Genomic DNA, 22,902 nt, shown 5'->3' with positions numbered 1-22,902 from the left:
AAGTTTGTGTCAGGGATATTGGTTTTTGTCATCATCATACTTTTCCTAGGATATTGATAGGATAACATGATTAACAGATTGTTTCTTAAGGACCAGCCTGTTTGTTACTAGCATAATTTTAAATACTATTTAACTCGTGAGATAAAATAATAGTCCTTTACTGTTGAACCTGTAGCCCTTTTTCCCTTCTGCCTGTCTTTTGAATTTGTTAATAAACTCAAAATACAGAACTTCACTTTTTAGTATTATTTAGTATTCTTAGGCTATTAAAATTAGACATTGGGCTTTAATGATAATAACTGCTATGTAGAAAATAAAGTACTGATAGTAATAAATAGGTAATTTTTGAAATCCTCTAGGCAATGAGGAAAGGTCTACTGGATGTGCTTCCAAAAAATTCATTAGAAGATTTAACAGCAGAAGACTTTAGGCTTTTGGTAAATGGCTGTGGTGAGGTTAACGTGCAGATGCTGATCAGTTTCACCTCTTTCAATGATGAATCAGGTATGAAATTTATTAAATGTTTACGTAACAAATAAACTATACAGATAATTTGGTCAGTCAGTTTTCTGGGTTTCTAATTCTTAATCTATTTATAGGGACTTAGGAAATGCTGTTTATTACTTGGGTTTTTATATATTTTAAGATATGTTTGAACTATGATAGCTTATTATTAGGTTATTCTTAATTCTTTTATTGCTTTATTTTTCTATATTTTAAAGAATGTATGGTTTAGTATGAAATAGTAAAAATTCTTTGTGGTGAACAACTGTGTTGAAAGGGTTTTTATTTATTTAGAAAAAAATAATCCATATGACAATTCTGTTGGCCTTTCCCAATTCATGTTTCTTAAGTCCTCTAAAGAATTTGATTGCATAATGTAGCCTTTTTTCCCTTCTGCCTCTCTTTTGAATTTGTTAATAAGAAACTCAAAAATACAGAACTTCACTTTTTAGAACTTCAGAACTGAACCCAGAGCACACTTAGAAAGATATATAACACACAACCACATGAAAAATCTAGAAAGAGTAACAAGAGGTAGTGATAATTCTAGAATAATATTTGTCTTCAGTGCTTGATTTGTTGCAACTTTTTCTTTGCAAAGTCCCATATTCTAGGAGTAGACTTTTTAGCTGTGACTATACAATAAAATGGGCTTCCCTAGTGGCTCAGATGGTAAAGAATTCGCCTGCAGTACAGGAAACCAGGGTTTGATCTCTGGGTTGGGAAGATCCCTTGGAGAAGGGAATGGCAACCCTTTCCATTTTTCTCGCCTGGAGAATTCCAGGGACAGAGGCACCTGGTGGGCTACAGTCTCTGGGGTTGCAAAGAGTCAGACAAGACTGAGTGACTAACACATACAATAAAATACTGGAACTTCCAAGAAATTCATGAGAAGACTATACTTCTAGTCCAAGATTAATTCCATGCATGAATGTACCAGTTTTTTCCCTTTTATTCTTCATATTTTGCAAACAGCTTCAGCCAAATAGTAAGTTAAATTTGGGTAAATTTTCTTGTTTTTCCTTCATGCTTGGTAACATGCAGATCACTGCATAATAGTTTTTGTGCTAAATAATAATATAGTTTACAATATTTGTGACATAAGAATTTGGTTTATTTATTGATATAAACCAAAAACCTAGAAGGGGAAAAAATATCTAAAGACACTCCCAAGTATGATCCTCAAATCAACAATATCAGCATCATCTGGAAGCTTTTTAGAAATGCAGAATCTCTGGTTTCTTTCCCCTTTCTTCCTCCATACTTAGTGAATGATGAGAATCTGCATTTTAAAAAGATCTCCCAAGTGACTTGTAAACTCATTAAACTTTGAGAAGCACTGGTTTAACATCAGGAGAAGAATCATGACTTAGTGATGGAATTAAAGTCATGTGATTTTTTGAGGCTAGTGGTTTGTTTTTCTTGGTCATTGGGATAGGCTAATGAACTGTAGAAGTTTCACATTGTACAAATGGTCTTAATTTCCTGTATTAGGATTAGACACCCCCCCATTCACATTTTAATTTTATAAGTAGTATTCTAAAAATACAACTGATGCATAGTATTTATTGAATTTATGTTTATTTGTAGGAGAAAATGCTGAGAAGCTCTTGCAGTTCAAGCGGTGGTTCTGGTCAATTGTAGAGAAGATGAGCATGACAGAACGACAAGATCTTGTAAGTGTTTTCATAAAATTTGTAGAAAAAACTGTAAAAACCTTAAATACTGTATGAAAGACAGCCTTTTGTTTTAAATTGGTAATGATTTTAATTTCGGCTAAGGAAATTGAAGGTCAGAAATAAAAGGCAATTTTGTTTCTCTATTCTATAATAAGGACATCTGAAGTATGAGTAAAACTATAAATAGAGTGAAATACATCTTAGCTATTAAAATGCTATCCTTAGTCCTGAAGATATAATACCAGCTTACTGTTGAGACCTGTTTTTCCGCCTATAGTGAGTGCTGATGTATGTTAATGGCCTCTTTCGTCCATCCTTAATCTTTTTCACTAGTTGCAAGTGTTTGCAAAATTTTTTAATTAAATCGTAATTGCTCTGTATACTATGAATAGAGTAACTTAATTACGGGTACTAGGTCTATGATTTTAATCTTTAAAGTAGTAGGACTTCCCTGGTGGTTCAGATGGTAAAGAATCTGCCTGTAATGCCAGAGACCCATGTTCGATGCCTGGGTTGGGAAGATCCCCTGGAGAAGGGAATGGTCTATGATTTTAATCTTATTACTTATTAACTTAAGTTAATAAATTAAGACATAAATTAATAGATCATAAATTAAGACAGTATAAACTTTGATCATACTGAAGTCTATCAAGTCTGTGAAGTTTATGTCCAACTGTGAGTATATCCGAATCAACCTGTCCAGTGGCCTTAAAAGATAGCCTCCTCTAGACTTTGTTGTAGAAATTTGAGGGACATTCCTTATCCAGAAAATCTCTATTCATACCTCATAGTTCCCTGTGACATTTCCCCTGTTGAACCAGCCTTAGTTCTTAGTATTCTAAACCAAACCTCTATGGAATGTATAAAAAATGATACAATTTCTAGATATATCCCCCAATTTTATTTGAGAGGGGGAAATAGTTGGGCAGGAAAGCATGCAGTTTCCGATTTACCTTTAAAGGTAGTTAGTAACTTGTTTTTTATGGGGTAGGGGCCACGTGTTTAGCATTCCTTCATCTTCACGTGGCCCCAGGCCTCCCAGTGTTTCCCTACTATAGCACAACAGGTTGTCCAGCAGTCCTAGCTGCCAGCTGGTTTTTGTTCTTGACGTAGCCATCTGGTAGTTTCCTAGGCTGTTCCCTAGGTTCATTCCTTATAATTCCATGTATTTTGACTTTGACAAACTTGTAGACCAATACTGAAGTCCCTACCAATGCAGATACTGTATCTGCACCTTTTGGTTTTAGGAGTACCTGAGTTGCTTACTAGGGTTTCTGTAGTCAATCTGGATTCAGAGCAAAACCAGTGTGTCCTGTCTAGTCAGTCAAGTTAAATCTCACTGCATTTCTGCCATCTCCTAGAAGAGAAATTTGCTAACTATTCAGTCTTGTTTACAAAAGAGAGACAGAGACTACCTCCCTCTGTGGGGGCCTCAAAATGTCCAGCAACAGCTTTAATTGTGAGCTTCACTCTTTAAACTCCTGTATTCTTTGGGCTTAGCAGTATATCAGAGAAGGTGATGGCACCCCACTCCAGTACTCTTGCCTAGAAAATCCCATGGACGGAGGAGCCTGGTGGGCTGCAATTCATGGGGTCGCGAAGAGTCGGACACGACTGAGCGACTTCACTTTCATGCATTGAAGAAGGAAATGGCAACCCACTCCAGTGTTCTTGCCTGGAGAATCCCAGGGACAGGGGAGCCTGGTGGGCTGCCGTCTATGGGGTCACACAGAGTTGGACACGACTGAAGCAACTTAGCAGCTTAGCAGCAGTATATCGTGGTGTCTTCTACCTCCTCCTCTTCCTCTTTTGGGAGGTTATCCTTCACATATTGTTAGGCTTTTCCATATGTGTCTCAGGGTCATAAGAATATAAGAGGGTTTCCTAAACTCTTCTCCCTTGAATTATTGGCCCTAGGGTTATGCAGCAAAACTATACACATAGTATATTTCCCTCTTGGAAAGTCATAGTTCACTAGTAAAAGTTTTGAGAAGTCCTCTGTTATGTATTTATCTTTTTCCAACTTCTTGGAGGTCCAGCAGTGTAGTAATTTGGCTCTGGGTAACCACATTTATCCTTGGAGAAACACTTTACATTGTTTTTTACCTGTAAAATGAGTAGGTTGGGCCAGGTGTATGTCTACAGTACCTTCCAGCCCTTTTATAAATTCTTTGAAGATTTTGGAGACCCTGACACTTGAAGAGTTTTATTTTTCCCTGCCTCCTCCTATAGAATTCTAGATGAGATTTCTCACATAACTAGTTTAGGGTTCCTCGTCACTCTGAGATAATGAATATATTTGTCTGTTTGTATGTGTTAAGTTGCTTCAGTCGTGTCTGACTCTTTGTGACCCTATGGACTGTAGCCCGCCAGGTTCCTCTGTATGTGGGATTCTCCAGGCAAGAATACTGAAGTACGATTCTGTGTCCTCCTCTAGGGGATCTTCCCGACCTAGGGATTGAACCTGCAGCTCTTAGCTCTCCTGCATTGGCAAGCCGGTTCTTTGCCACTAGTGCCACCTTCGGGAAGCCCTTTTGTTTGTCTGTTTAGTTGTGTACTATAAATGCAAGATTTTAAAAGCTTTACCTTAAGAGATAGTCACTGTCTACTATCAATGAGGAAAAGTATGTTTTAATAAAAATATTTCAGGAAAGTATATCTTTGGTTATATTTAAAGAAAAAGTAATTTACACTATATTACACAAATTAGATGTGTTTTAAAACTCAGTGTTAGCATGGCTTATTGCGTGGATTTTGATGTACAGTAGATGCTGTCTGACACTAAATTACTGTTACAAAATTACTGTGTATCACAATGCACCACTGAAAAGTATTGGGTGGTTTTGCTAGTAGATAAAATGCAGAATAACTTTTTGATAGCCTCTGTGAATTTTGAACCTTTTTCAGAGACCTTGTACCTTATTCCTACTAAGACATGCCCTGCGAAATTTAGCAACAGGAAGGGCCCTTAGACAGCATTTGATCAAGTAGCCTCATGTTGCAAATGAGAAGCTGAAGCATTGAAACATAGTCACTTTTCTACATACCTGACACTTTTTTCTTTTCCAACCCTGAAACTTTCCTTTTCAATACAAGAAATTTAAAAGACACTTCTAAATAATACCTCTTCGTAGGTTTTAACACAAGAATGGGGCTGTATGTATAATTGCCAGAATTAAGGGTTAATCTCTTAAAAGCCAAACTTGTAATTATCATACTCCTGTTTAGGTTTACTTTTGGACATCAAGCCCGTCATTACCAGCCAGTGAAGAAGGATTTCAGCCTATGCCCTCCATCACAATAAGACCACCAGACGACCAGCACCTTCCTACTGCAAATACTTGCATTTCTCGACTTTACGTCCCACTCTATTCCTCTAAACAGATTCTCAAACAGAAATTGCTACTCGCCATTAAGACCAAGAATTTTGGTTTTGTGTAGAGTATAAAACGTGTGTATTGCTGTGTAATATTACTCGCTAATTTTGTAGATTTTTCCCATTTGTCTATAAGAGTTTATGGAAATTGATGCTGTCGCATACCCTGTGGTACCTTTACCTTAAAGAGATGAATGCAAACATTCCTTGCTGAGTTTGTAGCTTAAAGGCCTGAGGAGCACTAGCAACATTTGACTATAATGGTTTGCTAGTCAACAACTTCTGGGTCTAACCCCAGCCAAAGATGACAGCAGAACAACATAATTTACACTGTGATTTATCTTTTTGCTGAGGGGAAAAAATGTAAAACGTTCTGAAAATTCACTGCTGCCTTTGTGGAAAGTGTTTCAGCAAAGGTTCTTGTATAGAGGGAATAGGGAATTTCAAAATAAAAAATTAAGTATGTTCTGTGTTTCATTTTAACTTTTTTTACGGTGTTTAATTTGTGGTTGGCTGCGGTTGTGTATCGTATATGGAACTTGTAAAAAAGTTCTGAACATTCAGATCTTAAGAAATGAAATCACTTTTACCTATAAAAACCACTTTTATTGAGGTTTGACTGCATTGAGCTCTAGGATATTAAATGATATCACTAATATTTTGCATGTAATTTGTTCATTTGAGGGCACTTTTTTGTACATACGATGGGGGCCAATGCACAGTACTTTATCACAATCAACTTTTTTCTTTGTATCCCTATTTCAATGAGCAGTCAGTCAGGTATACTGCACTTCAGTTCTAACTAGACATTTGTACTAAGGCATTTCAGTTATGTAAACTCAGCCTGGGCACTTTCTGATAACTGTAAAATGTTTTATAAGATCATGATTATTGAAGATACATTTTGGAAAATTTTAAATGTTCGTGAGCAGCTTAACTACTTTTGTATCTAGCCTTTTTAAAGTATCTTGTTACATTTACTTTTTTAAATAAATTACAGAAGAAATGTCAAGTAACACTGAAGAAACAATAGTTTTTATTTATGTAGTTGTACATTTTTTAAACTAAGGGCAATACAGTACCTGACACGGTTATGTGCATAAAAATTTTGTTTTAAAAAACTGAATGTACACACGGACTATAAGAAACAGAAGGAAATTGGTCCACATTTTACAGTTAGCAGAGAATCCTGAATGGCACTGGCCAGGCCACATTTTCTTTTATACAAATGGGGGAAGTAAAATGAGCCTTACTTGGCATCAGAAGTCAATCCAGTTGTATTTAATAACTGAGAAGTTCTTTTTTGATGATCCATTAACTATGTAGTTTAGGATCATTATCTCTAAATTCTTGTGGTTTTAGTAGCTTTATTCAGTGGCATAATAAGGAACACTTTTCTTCACCATGTCTTCAATAAAGTGACTTAAACCAGTCACTTTGCATATTGAAAATGAGGAGAGAGTCTCTGGAGTCTTTCCTTCTTTGTAGTTCCTTTGTAGGACTCCTGGCCTTTGGGATGTTTTTCACATTCAAAGGCACTGTGCTTTATTATACATGTATGTGTATATATATATGTGTGTGTGTGTGTGTGTATATATATATATATATATATAAAAAACAAACTTCCTTCAGAAGACTGAACCACATTATTTTCAGCCCTGCTGACACAATAAATATTAAAAACTAAAGCAACAGTGGTGAAACTCATTGTACTACTTAAAACTTAATATGATGTATTAGATGTGTAAATTAACCAAAGTTTATTTTACAAAATGAGACATTGGTTTTATGTCTAAATGCTATTTCTGAATAAATGAAATAGTAATTAGATTAAGAACTGATTTTCATCAGTGTGTCTGAAAAACTTCTGTATGCACATGATGGAATTGATAAAACATTAAATGAGAACAAACTAGATATGATTAGGACATTTGAAAACCTAATTGTGAACTTATTTTTAATAGTTATTGAAAGAATGAAAGTATTTAAAATAATGCACAATGTCTTAAGTCTTCCTAAATCAAGATTTGGTTAAAATGCTTTTAGGAGTATTAAAAGCAGAGTGAGTTTTTTTTTTTTTTTTTTTAAAGTAAAGCATAAAATGGTTCTAAATGTAAAATAAAATCATATAAAATAAAGTTCTCTTTTGGTCTTGTTTAGTGATTAAATCTAATGGATTTGAAAACAAATTTAGGAAGCGAAGACCAAGAATGAACTTTACTGAAGGTTTTCAAAGTTTTGTTACTTTTTTTTTTCCCCCCTGAATTATCTGAATATCAAGATTGTTCCCTATAAATGGCTTCCTGGGGAATACTTGAGAGGCTTTTTAAATAGCTAATTTCACTATTTAGTACTTGCCCCTAAAGATAAATTTATCTCCTAAAGATAATATTTTTATCTATTTAGAGGTAATGAACCAATGTCTAGGTCTAAAACGGAGAGCTTCCCTTGAGGCAGTAGTTCTCATATTTCTGAAGGTGTGATTGTCTTGTTAATGCAAATTTCTAAGCTTTGCTCATCCTTTCAATCCCATTTCGACTTAGTAACTCATATAAGAAATCGTTATTCTTAACAGCATCCCAGATGATTCTGAAACACTGTCCAGAGCACTCGTTGTATTCGTGAATATAAAGCCCCCTATTGGTAAATACCCCAAAGCCAAACCTTTCCTTCTTATTATTCCTTCTTAGGGAAAAGTACTTTTAAATCATCTACTCCTGGATTAGGTTCTTCCTCTTGTGCCTGGGTAAAAAGATTTTCACTGTTTACATTAACCTAAAGATAGGCATGAACATAGAGATTAATTCTTCCCTAAACATCGTTTGATTAATACAGAAATGTATTTAAAATGTGACTTAGTCATATCAAAATACCATGAATTAAGTATAAGCAAAGAATCTTATATATATTACCTCATAAAATTAAAAATCACTGGATTGTTCACAAACATGAAAGCTCTCTTTTATTGAGTATTTACCGTGTGCTAGGCAGCTTGTCAAATGCTTTCTTTTATATCATTTTATTCTGTGGCACTATTACCATCCTCACACAGAGGAAATTTGGCACAGATTAAAATAATTTGTTCAAGGTTACAGAGCTGGTAAGTGCTGAAGTCAGATGTCTCCAGCCCTTCTGGAGATTGCATTCCCAAACATCAGGTACACTAGTTTTTGGAATGTATGATTATAATTAAGTGAGTTGCCAGTCATGGCCATTAAAGGTCCTGAGCACCCAGTTCCAACATGTAGGTGTGTATATATGGCGAGGGGTTCCCCCAAACTACCAAGCAATGTGCTGACACCACATGAAAGTGAAAGTTGCTCAGGCATGTCCGACTCTGTGACCCCATGGACTGACCATACAGTCTGTGGAATTCTCCAGGCCAGAATTCTGGAGTGGGTAGCCTTTCCCTTCTCCAGGGGATCCTATAATTCAACTCAATTCTGACACTATCTACATAGAGATAGCATCAAATTTCAAGGCAAAGACCCAGCCTCCACTGCAGAAAGCAATTGCAAGCCCGAGTTGTTACCTGTACTTCTGAATAGCTATAAATCAGGGGTTCCTATGACCACCTCCTTGGGTTTGATGAATCTGTTGAAGTGGCTCACAGAACTCAAAAAACATTGTACTTACTAGATAACATAAAAGGATATAACTCAGGAACAGCTGGGTGGAAGATTAACACTGGGCAAAGCCTGAGAAAGGGTGTGGAGCTTCCATGCCCTCTCTCTGCAACTCTGTGTGTTCACCAACCCTGAAGCTGTCTGAATCCAGTCTTCCCGGGTTTTTATGAAGGCCTCGTTACACAGGCATAATTGATTAAAACACTGACCACTGGTGATTGATTCAACCTCCAGCCCATAGGGCTTCCCTTATAGCTCAGTTGGTAAAGAATGCCTGCATGCAGGACACCGGGTTTGATTCCTGGACTGGGAAGATCCCCTGGAGGGAGGAGGAAATGGCAGTCCACTCCAGTATTCTTGCCTGGAGAATCCCATGGACAGAGGAGCCTGTTGGGCTACAATCCATGGGGTCTGCAAGAGTTGGACATGACCTAGCGACTAAACCAACAAACAGCCAACAACCAATCCACAGGGAGTTCAAGGGAAAGTTGCTTGGTGCCCCTGGCAACCAGAACCTATCCTAATGAGTGGTCCAAAAAGTCACCATTTTATTATTAGGAAATTCTGAGGATTTGGGGAGCTTAGTGCCAGAAACAGGGATAAAAGACCAAATACGTATTGCTTATTATAAATCACAATACCACATAGAATAATGAAATAGTCTATAACTTGTCTTATGTTTGTACATCATTTTATTATAAACATAATATATACTAAAATTTTAAAAGAATTTAAGACATCATTTAAGTTGGAGAAATGAGGGTCTGTGCATCTTAACTGGTACACTGTAAGCCATCAGTAGCATGAAATTACACACTTTCTGTACCAGAGGCTCAGCTGCTTGCTTCAGTCATACCACACATATCTCTGTAAGTACAATGGAGGTTATTCCAGTTATTACGTTTGCACAACCAATTATCTTCAAGGTTAGTGGTATAAAACAATCATTCACTATGCTCCTGGACTCTGTATTAGGAATCTGTGCAGGACATGATCATGATGGCTTGCCTCTGATGTTTCAAGTGGAAGGAAGACTTGGTGGCTGCTAGTTGGAATCCTCTAATGGTTTGTTCATTCACACATCAAGAAGTTGATAGTACCTATTGATTGGGTGCCTCAGTTCCTTCCTATGGCTTCTCTATGCCATCTTTCTTTGTAGGCCAGTTTCTGGATTCCTGTAGAATGGTACCTTAGTTCTAAGGCAAACTTTCCAAAAGGTAGAAAAAACCAGGCAAAAGCTGTTCATATTGTTCTTTATGTACTAGACTTAAAAGCCATGTATTCTCTTTGTTAAAAGTCAGTCATTCCAATGGAACGTAATTAAAAATCCAGAAATAAACCCATGCATTTACAGTCAACTAATATCTGACAAGGGAAGAAAGAATACTGAATGGAGAAATGGTGCTGGGAAAATTGGGTATTCACATGTAAAAGAATGAAACTAGAATATTACACCACTCACAAAAATTAACTCAAAATGGGTTAAATACTTAAATGTGAGATCTGAAACCATCAAACTCCTAGAAGAAATCATAGGAAAAAAGCTCCTTGATACGGATCTTGGCAATGATTTTTCAGATATGATACCTAAAGCACAAGCAAAAAAAAAGTGGGACTACATCAAACTAAAAAGTTTCTGCATAGCCAAGGAAGTGATCAACAAAATGAAAAGATAACCCATAGAATGTGAAAATATCTGCAAGCCATATATCTAATAAGGGGTTAATATCCAAAGTAAGAAAACTGAAATAGCAGCAAAAAAGCCAACAGGCCAATTTTTAGTTGGGCAAAGGTTGGGCAAAACAGACAATTTTCCAAAGAAGATGTAGAAGTGGCCAAAGGTACATGAAAAGATGCCCAACATCACTAATCCTTAGGGAAATGCAAGGCAAAACCACAATGAGATATCAACTCACACCTGTTAAAATAGCTAGCATCAAAAAGCTCAGTCATGTTCAACTATTTGCAGCCCCATGTACTGTAACCTGTCAGGCTCCTCTGTCCCTGGGATTCTCCAGGCAAGAATACTGGAGTGGGTAGCCATTCCCTTCTCCAGGGGATCTTCCCAACCCAGGGACCGAACCTGGGTCTCCTGCATTGTAAGCAGCTTCTTTACTGTCTGAGCCACCAGGGAAGCCCACCAAAAAGACAGGAGATAACAAATGTTGGCAAGAATGTGGAGAAAAGAGAACCCTTGTGTGCTATTGGTGAGATTGTAAATTGATACAACTACTATGGAAAACAGTATGGAGATTCCTCAAAAACTTAAAAATAGATCTACTATATGATCCAGCAATTCTGAAACCAAGCAGGACCCTGCAGGGCCTTCTAAAGGACAGAACTCCTGTGACCCTTGACTCTTGTTGGTAGAAAAACTTTAGCCTCCTAGGCCTTCCCTGCGTTTCAAAGAGCAGATTTAATAAGAGAAGTAAGAAAATGCAGAAACAAAGGAAAGCAGGCAAACAAGACAAAATAATAACAATTTGGCTATAAAACAAAGTTGAGGACCTTTAATTGTTCTCAAGGGCTGTAGTTAATATCCTGAGCCATGTGTTAAGTCGCTTCATTAGTGTCTGACTCTTCGTGACCCCATGGACTGTAACCCGCCAGGCTGCTTTGTCCATGAGATTCTCCAGGTAAGAGTGGGTTGCCATGCCCTGCTCCAGGGGATCTTTGCTGACCTAGGGATCGAAAACACATCTCTTATTTCTCCTGCACTGGCAGCCAGGTTCTTTACCACAAACCCTGTAGTTATTCTGCAGACATTAAAATCCCAACCAGGTGGAGGAAGTTAACCATATGCTGATCAACAGCACTAGACCCCAGGCTGGCTGTATCCAGAAAACTGACAACTGAGATCCCCAAAATACCACCAGGCCTACTAGCTTCTGCATCCCTCCAAAAGAGCAAAGGTATGTTGGCTCTACTGCGGAGATTCCCCATGCCCATCCTCAACTCTGGCCTTTGTAATCATTCCACCAGCTGGGAAGGCTGATGCAGCAAAGACAAGATATATGAGTATGAATGATTAACTTGAATGATCCTTCCACTTCCTTCCCTTTCTGAATCCCATCTTACATAGGTTAGCTACTCCATCTCTTTCCCCTTAATGTATGTTTTCAATTAATAAACCATGTGATTCAAGCGACTCAGTTGAGCCTTTCTGTTCTATGACCTCTAGGATACTCTGATGAGTAGTGTACTTGAAAGCTACCATTGTAATTTTCTGCCCCAGTAGGTTCTTTACATGTAATATATTAGTAAATCCATGCAACAGTCTTATGCGGAAGGAACTGAGGATACTGAGTCTCAGAGAGGCTAAGTAACTTGTCCAAGGCAGCACAGCTAATAAATAAGGGAGCTAGAATTCATGCCCAGATGATATGGCTCCAGAATCCACATTCTTTTTCACTAGACTCATTCACTTTTGTACGTTCAATACACATAAGAAGCTTGATAAATAGGAGACATACTGTCTGATGACTTAAATGGTAGAATCTTTGCTCTTAGTTTATTTTCCACATGGCCTGTGATAAATTTTCTAGCTTCTTCAAGACTCAGGTTCCTCACAGAACTTATTTAACTATTATTTAAAGTTAACCTGTGGGAATTTATTTTACTCAGCACGTGGCCCCTAGTAGTTGTCTAAGTAAGAATGGATATTGCTCATCCCCCACTCTAGGGCAGGATTGAGAATAAACCTTCATCATTTTCAAAGCTCAGTTATCTATCCTGTCTGAACCACAGTTCCCTCAACTAATCACAAAGCAGGTGCCTGTTGTCAAGGCCTGACAAGGGTTCCCTCGACATTTCAGCTTCAGACGACTTAAGCAAATCTCTTTCGCCTCAGTTTTGGTTTTTAGACCCCACTATTTTTTCTTTCTGTGGGCACTTACCTGTAGACAGTTCCCCTGAGAAACAGGCCCATGGGCAGCCCAGCGTCTGTCTCTCTGTCCGCTCCTCGACTCTGGGCCTGGAAAAGAGCGTTTCGCGGGAAGCCCGGGCGCCTTCTACTTCGGGCTGGGTAACCTCAGTCGTTCATCCCAAGCCCGGGCTCCTGGTGGGCCGGCCGAGGGAGGGGGCTTCTCTGTGCAGGGCGCAGAGGCGTCCCGGGACCCTGCGGCCCGGCTCACAGCGAGCGCGGCGCCTGGCACTTGCTAAGAGCTCGGCAAGTGTCACGCCCTCTTCCGTTATTCTCCCCCTCCTCCTCCGCACGCCCCCCGCCTCGTCCCGCACACTTTTCCCCGACCTCTGCTTCTCGGGAGCTTCGGAGAAAAGCTGGGCAGCCTTCTCTCCTCTCTCGCGGTGTCACAGGGACGTCCCCTTTTCCCACCCAGAGCGTGGCTTCCCTCTGCCACCGCTCCACACTCGAAGAGCGCTCTCTCCTCTTCAGCTCTTCCAGTGTGCGGTCCGACCACCACCCCGCATCCTCTCAGGATAGGCCGAGTTCAGTTCAGTTCAGTTCAGTCGCTCAGTAGTGTCCGACTTTTTGCGACCCCATGGACTGCAGCACGTCAGGCTTCCCTGTCCTTCACCAACTCCTGGAGCTTGCTCAACCTCATGTCCATCGAGTCGGTGATGCCATCCAACCCTCTCATCCTCTGTGGTCCCCTTCTCCTCCTGCCTTCAATCTTTCCCAGCATCAGGGTCTTTTCCAATGAGTCAGTTCTTCACATCAGGTGGCGAAAGTATTGGAGTTTTCAGCATCAGCAGCAGTCCTTTCAATGAATATTCAGGACTGATTTCCTTTAGGATGGACTGGTTTGATCTCCTTGCAGTCCAAGGAACTCTCGAGTATCCTCCAACACCACAGTTCAAAAGCATCAATTCTTCAGCTCTCAGCTTTCTTTATAGTCCAACTCTCACATCCATATATGACTACTGGAAAATCCATAGCTTTGACTAGACGGGCAGAGTAATGTCTCTGCTTTTTAATATGCTGTCTAGGTTGGTCATAACTTTTCTTCCAAGGAGCAAGCGTCTTTTAATTTAGGCCGAGTTAACGCGACATATACCGTGTTCCTGACGCACGGCCAGAACTAGCTGGCCACTTTCGATCATAGGAGGTCCGGGCACCTCCCGCACTGAGAGGCTAGAAGACGGCGACGCGGGAGGAGCCAAAGGCAGCGAGCCGGGAGGAGAGGGGGGGCCGGCTGGAGAGGCGGGACCTAGTGGAGGAGGCGGGGCCCGAGGTTCAGTGGGCGGAGTTTGGCAGGCTCAAAGAAGAGACCTTCACTGAGAAGGCGGAAGGCGGTGCCCGCGCAGTGGCGCTGGGCGAATTTTGGCGAGACTATGTTACTCTGGCTGCGGCGGGAGGTGGGGCCGGCGCAGAGAGGTGGGGCGGGGCAGTCGGAGTGGGCGCGTCCCAGTGTGGGTGGGGAGGCGGGGCCAGGCCCGAGCCGGGCCAGGTCCTCAATGGGCAGGCGAGAAAGCCGGGATCGGCCAGCGCCGAGGAGCGGGGCGGGACCGGCCGGAGTAGGAGCGGTCCCTGCGCCAGGGGGCGGGGCCTACTCAGAGCACCCGCCGGCCACCTGGTTCTGTCCCAGTTGGAGTGGCCCGAGGCTCTCGGTTCCCTCTGCTCCGGTAGCTCTGGCGGAGTCTGCGCGATGGGAGACCCGGAAAGGCCGGAAGCGGCCAGGCCCCAGCCAGAGGAGGTAAACAGCGCTGTCGCTTCCTCTCCCGCCCCGCGGTCACGCCGGGCCTCTGGGTTGCGAGCTGCGGGGGGGACCTGCGAAGTGCAGGATCTCTGTAGTAGATTTTACTCGTTGCCTCCTGAGACCCGGGGTAGGCCTGGCCTCGAGCTCTCGCTGCAGCCTGGTTTCGTCTTTTCGAGCGCTCTGAAGGCCGTCCCCTCGGAGGGGTGAGGAAGGAGCCGGGTTTCTGCTCCACTGCTCTGGGGCGACCCGAGGGCAGTACTCTGAGACTTCAGATCCGGGCAAGGCGCACCCTCTTCCATCCTTCCCTGTTCTGGAGCCCTGGCAGGGGAGGTTGAGGCTAGGGCCGAGGACTGGTAGCCCTACTGGAGAAATGCATTCCATCTCTGGGATGGTTAATAGGACTTGGAAGGATGCGTGTAGAAACTGACACAAGTGGATGGGGTTAGCTGATCAGTAGAAAGACTTCAGGAAATCCTCCTAACAATGGCAACGATAAGGTTAGCAGACCAGTTTTACTCAGACCCCGCTAAACGAGCTGTGAATCTTTGGGGGGTACCACTTTCTTCATTTCTACAGTGGAAATGATGCTTGCTTCACAAAGAATTAAGTGCTTTATGCAAAGTGCCACGGAAGTTGTGGGTGCTTAATAAAACCTACCTTAACGTGTTCGTCTTCTTGGCTTCTATATTAGTGAAAGTGTTAGTCGCTCAGTCGTGTCTGCCTCTTTGCGACCCCATGGGCTGTCTGTAGCTCACCAGGCTCCTCTGTCCATGGGATTCTCCAAACAAGAACACTGGAGTGGGTAGCCATTCCCTTCTCCAAGGGATCTTCCTTGGGTGATGGACCAGGGATGGAACCTGGGTCTCCTGCATTGCGGGCAGATTCTTTACCGTCAGAGCCTCTAGGGAAGCCCTTCTATATTAGTTGCTGCTGCTGCTAAGTCGCTTCAGTCGTGTCCGACTCTGTGCAACCCCATAGACAGCAGCCCACCAGGCTCCTCTGTCCCTGGGATTCTCCAGGCAAGAACACTGGAGTGGGTTGCCATTTCCTTCTCCAGTGCATGAAAGTGAAAAATGAAAGTGAAGTCGCTCAGTCGTGTCCCACTCCTAGTGACCCCATGGACTGCAGCCTACCAGGCTCCTCTGTCCATGGGATTTTCCAGGCAAGAGTACTGGAGTGGGGTGCCATTGCCTTCTCCGTCTATATTAGTAGAGGTACATAACAACAGTCAACACACTGGGATTCATTAGACTGTAGGGTAGTTAAAATTGTTGTGCTATAATTTTCTTAGCCTGTTATTTTGTAAATATTTCTAAACCTGTTGCTGTGTGTGGTATCTTTGATTATTTATTTTATTTTTTTTAACTTTACAATATTGTATTGGTTTTGCCATATATCAACATGAATCCGCCACAGGTATACACGTGTTCCCCATCCTGAACCCTCCTCCCACCTCCCTCCCCATACCATCCCTCTGGGTCATCCCAGTGCACCAGCCCCAAGCATCCCATATCATGCATTGAACCTGGACTGGCGACTCGTTTCTTACATGATATTATACATGTTTCAATGCCATTCTCCCAAGTCATCCCACCCTCTCACTCTCCCACAGAGTCCAAAAGACTGTTCTATACATCAGTGTCTCTTTTGCTGTCTTGTATACAGGGTTATTGTTACCATTTTTCTAAATTCCATATATATGCGTTAGTATACTGTATTGATGTTTTTCTTTCTGGCTTACTTCACTCTGTATAATAGGCTCCAGTTTCATCCACCTCATTAGAACTGATTCAAATGTATTCTTTTTAATGGCTGAGTAATACTCCATTGTGTATATGTACCACTGCTTTCTTATCCATTCATCTGCTGATGGGCATCTAGGTTGCTTCCATGTCCTGGCTATTATAAACAGTGCTGCGATGAACATTGGGGTTCACTTGTCTCTTTCAGTTCTGGTTTCCTCAGTGTGTATGCCCAGCAGTGGGATTGCTGGGTCATAAGGCAGTTCTGTTTCCAGTTTTTTAAGGAATCTCCACACTGTTTTCCATAGTGGCTGTACTAGTTTGCATTCCAACCTGCCTGACTTCAGGCTCTACTACAAAGCCACAGTCATCAAGACAGTATGGTATTGGCACAAAGACAGAAATATAGATCAATGGAACAAAATAGAAAGCCCAGAGATAAATCCACACACCTATGGACACCTTATCTTTGACAAAGGAGGCAAGAATATATAATGGATTAAAGACAATCTCTTTAACAAGTGGTGCTGGGAAAACTGGTCAACCACTTGTAAAAGAATGAAACTAGAACACTTTCTAACACCATACACAAAAATAAACTCAAAATGGATTAAAAATAAAGATTATTTTTAATAGAGTTTCAGCTCACAGAGATTCAGCTCTCAGATTCACAGAGATTCTTACATTTCTTCAGAAAGTTGTAGATTCCAGATTTGGGATTTTACTTTGACTCTGTAAACATTTAGTAACTAACAAATTGTAAATAGCCCTCAAACTTTCTCTTCCTCTTTTGAAACAAACATTTTCCTACTCTAATGGAACAATTCAGATATTTTTGTTTGTGGTGGTAGCTCCAACAGTTCAGACTTAAGACCTGGAAGTTAATTTTTATTTGTTATGCCTATCTTGGTACACACCCACAAAGACAGAGGCAGAACTTTAGATCTAGAATGAAGTTCAGTGAGCACCTGTTTCACAGTTTTTAACTTGAGATGCAAGGATGGCTTAAGTACTTTATTTCTATAGATATATTGGTGCAGCTTGGGCCACCTGCATCAGAATCACCTGGAAAACGTTGTGAGAAATGTAAATATCTGGGTCTACGCCCCACATATAGTGAATCAAAGTCTCTTGGGATGGGTTTGGGACTGCATTTTTAACAAGCACTTCAGATGATCCTGGTACACAGTTTTGTTTAGGGTATGCCAAGCAGCATGTAAAACTACTACCAGGGGTCAAATATGTGTCCCCTGCAGTGGAAGCACAGTCTTAACCACTGGATCATGGTACACATATTTTAAGAACACTGTCTTGAGGAGTTTATAGATGAGCTTGAAGGGGGTTTATGAATCTCCTGAAGTTTGTAGGTGTCATATGTGCAGTTGTGAATATCTAGAGAAAGGGGGTCCAAAATTTTGATAGTTTCCCCAAATGAACTATCTTTAATCTAACTGATAGTCCCTGTTTTCGAAATGATATACCCAGGACCACACAACTCAAGTTTAAAACCAAGATCCAGGTTTAAAAGCAAGTTCTCACTCCTGGGCCAGTAGTCCACCTGTTTTGTCAGGTTTGGTGGGAATAGGAAAATGAAAGTGAAAACACCTACGAATAGTGTATAACTCTGACGGCATCCGAACATTCTACCACACCCGAGGAGAAGGAGAGGTGAAGGCAAGCAAATGAAAGTAGTGTAATTGGAGGTGGATGGGAGGAAGGGGCTGTGTAGAATGCCCGTCTAGATCAGTGCAGGGTGAATGCCAGCTGGGGAGTCTTAACCCAGATGGCTGCCCTCACATGTCCTGGCACTTCTTGGGACCAGGTGTCCAGAATCAGGAAGCACCATTCTGAAAAAGACAATGGAGAGTTACCAAGGAATGCCTATGAGAAACTGTTTCACGTTTTCCTCACTTCAGCATTTGTGCAGTTACAACAAATTAGTTGTCTGTCTACTTTCAGTCTTACCAGCTGTCCAATCCTGTTTACCACTGCCAAATTAGTCCATCAATAAACCTATGCCTCCATGTCACGTCCCTCAAAAATACTCCTCAAAGAGTCTTAATTCCCACACCAAACTGCCCAGCTCCTCGGACTGGCAAAGCAGCTTTTTCATGTTAACTGCTACATCTTAATTCAGGCTGTCATTTCCACCTCTGAAATGGACACTATCGATGCTACCAAAACCTAGGATTTTCTCTTTTCTAATTCAGCCTACACATGGATATTCAATTTCTCTTTCTCGTGGTACCCCTGTTCGTATTAATTCCTACTCAGAAACTTTCCACGACTCTCCATAGGAATGATTTTAAACTGTGCTCCACAATGAATGCCAGCACCTGGGGGTGGGGGCAAGTGGGAAGAGTTGAAGTCTGAGCCTCCTAGCTCCCCGAGATGTTTGAAAACCTTTGACCCAGAAAATTCCTCATGCCTTAGTCCCATTGATACCCACAAAGTGGATACTTTAGGGAATTCCTCTTCATCTCATCTCGATCGTTTGCTTTAGCCAAGTCAGGTCACCGCTGCCTTTGCTTTATGTCTTTTTCTGTCACTTTTAATCCCAGCTACCTCTTTCTCCACCTGCCCTTTCTCTTTCTGTCAAGAGACCTGCATTCCCTGGTCTGTGTTCTCAGCTGTACTGCTGCTTTGTATCTTCTCCCTGAATAATCATATCCATCCTCTTGGCAACTACTAATAGGATCTTCTGGAGAAGGCAATGGCAAGCCACTCCAGTATTCTTGCCTAGAAAATCCCGTAGATGGAGGAGCCTGGTATGCTGCAGTCCATGGGGTTGCTATGAGTCGGATGTGACTGAGCGACTTCACTTTCATTTTTCACTTTCACGCAATGGAGAAGGAAATGGCAACCCACTCCAGTGTTCTTGCCTGGAAAATCCCAGGGACAGAGGAGCCTGGTGGGCTACCATCTATGGGGTCGCACAGAGTCGGACACGACTGAAGCGACTTAGCAGCAGCAATAGGATCTTCACGCCCTGAGAGAGGAGTGGAGAGAGTGCTCTACCTACCATAGTGTTATATTTTCAGCTTTCTTCTTGATATCTTGAAACTGAACCCCTTATCTTCTTTATTGATCAAATTGATTTTTAAAAGCTTTTGTGTTTGTAACTTCTTACTGTTATTAATGACTTGGGTTGGTGGGGGTGTTTATTCATATTAAATTCTTGTTAAACATGTAATGTGAGAAGCAAGAGTTTTTGTCTGATTTATTCAGTTATTCTCCAGGTGCTGAGCACTTTCTGACATTAGAGAGACCACACAGTTCTTCAGAGCACACTTGGAAAAATTGTGAAGTGTTTACTGCCTTCTTTCTGGTTTTATTTTCTTCCATTGTCCCCCACATACCATAAGTCCAGATTTAGAAAGTTTTCCAGTTCTTAAAAATGGCCCATGCCATCGTGACTTTTCTCATATTGTTCTTTACTTCTAAAATATGAGTTCTTAGCCCACATCCACAGAGAATGCCCTGGAGAGCCTAGAATTTGGGGATATATGATCCTCTTGATGGTATTTTAAAATGTGTGTGGATTTTTATCATCAGGAAAATAAGCAGTATTATCATCTATAGCCCAGTTCAAAGATCTGTGTTCGTTAAAGCTCCTCACTTCACAAGGCAGGATCTTTCCCAATAGCCTCCTAATTCAGCTTCTTAACAATCCACATATTACCATGATGGAACAGGAAGAATATGTGTATTCAAATGTGACTTTCATTTGAAAATTGTTTAAAGATAGTTGTCGTCAGCAGTTTTTGCAGATCCAGATGTTGATCAATTATCAGCATTTTCAAACTCCATTCAGAGCAAGGGTGCTTGGTGCCAAAGGGTTGCTGCTTACGCTGTCATTCCCAATTGTCAGTATGGTGCACACAGCAAATAGAGTGAAAGGAAAGAATTCTAGCTCTGCATATAGATCTGTACCCCTGGGACAAAATACATAACAAAAAGAAAAATGCAAAACCGTATCAAAATGCTGCATAGTGGTGATAAAAGCAAGTGCAGTCTACAAGAACTCAAGGAAGAACAATGCAGGCCAAGATAAGTTTGCAGTATTTGTTGACTGCAGATCTCAACGTTTTAAATTGGGATTTGAATATTTCACTTTTAAAGCCTTTCCAGCAATTTTCTAATTACTTCATGAATTATAGAAGACCACCTTTCTAAGGCCAGAAACATCCCAACAATTAATAGTAACACAATAACAATTTAAAACGTTCGTAACACTTGAGAGTATGCAAAGCACTTTTATTTATATTAGCTCCTCTGATCCTTATAACATTCCTTTTAAACAAGTAGGACAAATGTTAGTCTTTAATTTACAGGTGATGATGATCAGATTAAATGACTTGCCTGAAAGCATGCATAATAATATTAAGTGCTTACTGTAAGTGAACATGATTTTGTACTATAATGAACACTGTGGAGTGAAATATGGTCATTTGGTTTACTTCATGTTCTGATGTAGAGGTAGCAGTTTCCAAAATGTTGATTTTTAATCTCATCTTTACTGTCTTATCATTCACCTGTGAAACACATCCTCCTCAACAACATACTTCATGATCTCATTGTACATGGTGATTTTAATCTGGTGAAGGGGAAGGCAAATGCGTTCTGAGAAAGTTTTACTCTATTTTGAAATTTGCACCAGTTAAAAACCACTGCTTTAAGCCTTATCAGTTTGGCTGGTTTTCACCAGCTTCACATCACTTTGGTTCTTTCAACTTTATTTCTAATGAACTCATCTTTATTTTTACTTTTTCCTAAAGTCATATTTGATGATGTCCTCCTGTCATTTCACTAGTTACGTCAGATCAGATCAGATCAGATCAGATCAGTTGCTCAGTCGTGTCCGACTCTTTGCAACCCCATGGATTGCAGCACGCCAGGCTTCTGTGTCCTTCACCACCTCCAGGAGTTTGCTCAAACTCATGTCCATTGAGTCGATGATGCCATCCAACCATCTCGTCCTCTGTCATCCCCTTCTCTTCCTGCCCTCTATCTTTGCCAGCATCAGAGTCTTTTCCAATGAGTCGGCTCTTCGCATCAGGTGGCCAAAGTATTGGCACTTCAGCATCAGTCCTTCCAATGGATATTCAGGGTTGATTCCCTTTAAGATTGACTGGTTTAGTTACATCAGTACCATTTGTTAAATTAACTTTGTTTAGCAGGAGACAGTACAATTGGTCCTTGAATAGCAGGGGTGTTAGGAGCACTGACTCTTGGCAGTTGAAAATCCTGATATAACTTTTCAGTTGGCATTCTATATCTACTGTTCTGCATCCACTGATTCAATCAACTGCAGATGGAATAGTATTGTTGTTATTGGAAAAAAATCCACAGATAAGTGGACCAATGTGTTTCAAACCTGTGTTGCACAAGGGTTAATTGTAGTGTATACACTTTTTAGGGGCTTCCTGGGTGGCTCAGTGGTAAAGAATCCACCTGCCAATGCAGAAAATGCAGGAGACACAGGTTCAATCCCTGGGTGGGGAAGATCCCCTGGAGGAAGAAATGGCAACCCACTCCAATATTCTTGCCTGGAAAATCCCATGGATGGAGGAGCCTGGTGGGCAGCAGTCCATGGGGTCACAAAGAGATGGATACAACTGAGTGAGCATGCATGCACTCTTTTTAACTTTAGTTTATCTTATTGTTTTGAATTCAGGTTTTTAAATGGTGAAGAATCTGCCTGCAGTGCAGGAGACCTGAGTTCGATCCCTGGGTCAGGAAGACCCCCTGGAGAAGGGAATGACTACCCCCTCCTGTATACTTGCGTGGAGAATTCCAGGAACAGAGGAGCCTGGCGGGATACATACAGAACATGGGGTTGCAAAGAGTCGGACACAACTGAAGGACTAACACTTTCACGTCACACTGGCCCTAATCTAGCTGCCATCCACACATACAGAGATGTAGTGTAAGGCAAGGCTTAGAATTCCGACCTATCTCAGTTCTAATCTTATTTCTGCCAGTTACCAGTTGTGGAATCCTGGGTATGTTATTTACCTACTTCAAGATTTAGTTTTCCCATCTGTAAAATTGGAATACTATAACTATTTGACTAACTTGTTGTACAGATGAAGCAGAATAAATGTGTATAAAGCATCTGTGTGGTGTCAGTTCAAAAGCAGCCTCAGTGCCAGACCTAGAGGACGAGCTCTTATGTGTCCTCCTGTTCTAGAGCCTGGAACTGCAGTGTCTCAGAATCTTACAGCTTTTTTGAGATTGCAAAGTCCTCAGTTCAGTTCAGTAGCTCAGTTGTGTCTGACTCTTTGCAACCCCATGGACCGCAGCACTCCAGGCCTC

The 22,902-nt window shown here is 41.1% G+C and overlaps 2 protein-coding genes across 7 annotated transcripts in view; both read left to right on the top strand.

Moving 5' to 3' along the window:
• Positions 1–6,025, top strand: part of UBR5 (ubiquitin protein ligase E3 component n-recognin 5) — a 137,706-nt gene extending 131,681 nt beyond the window's left edge. For all 5 annotated transcript variants that reach the window (XM_070383073.1, XM_070383072.1, XM_070383071.1 and 2 more), the window contains exons 57-59: positions 360–504; positions 2,095–2,180; positions 5,412–6,025. In XM_070383073.1, coding sequence (XP_070239174.1) covers positions 360–504; positions 2,095–2,180; positions 5,412–5,624 — 444 coding nt within the window. In that variant the 3' untranslated portion in view covers positions 5,625–6,025. The remainder of the gene's footprint in view (positions 1–359; positions 505–2,094; positions 2,181–5,411) is intronic.
• An 8,303-nt stretch (positions 6,026–14,328) lies between these two features.
• The window catches only part of RRM2B (ribonucleotide reductase regulatory TP53 inducible subunit M2B), a 35,080-nt gene continuing 26,506 nt past the window's right edge, over positions 14,329–22,902 (top strand). The window contains exon 1 of one of the 2 annotated variants that reach the window (XM_005899374.3): positions 14,329–14,839. In XM_005899374.3, coding sequence (XP_005899436.2) covers positions 14,792–14,839 — 48 coding nt within the window. In that variant the 5' untranslated portion in view covers positions 14,329–14,791. The remainder of the gene's footprint in view (positions 14,840–22,902) is intronic. The other variant, XM_070383068.1, reaches the window with a different exon arrangement.

The sequence above is a fragment of the Bos mutus genome, chromosome 14 (assembly GCF_027580195.1).
Source record: "Bos mutus isolate GX-2022 chromosome 14, NWIPB_WYAK_1.1, whole genome shotgun sequence".
Classification (NCBI taxonomy): domain Eukaryota; kingdom Metazoa; phylum Chordata; class Mammalia; order Artiodactyla; family Bovidae; genus Bos; species Bos mutus.
This window is presented reverse-complemented; position numbering and strand designations above follow the sequence as displayed.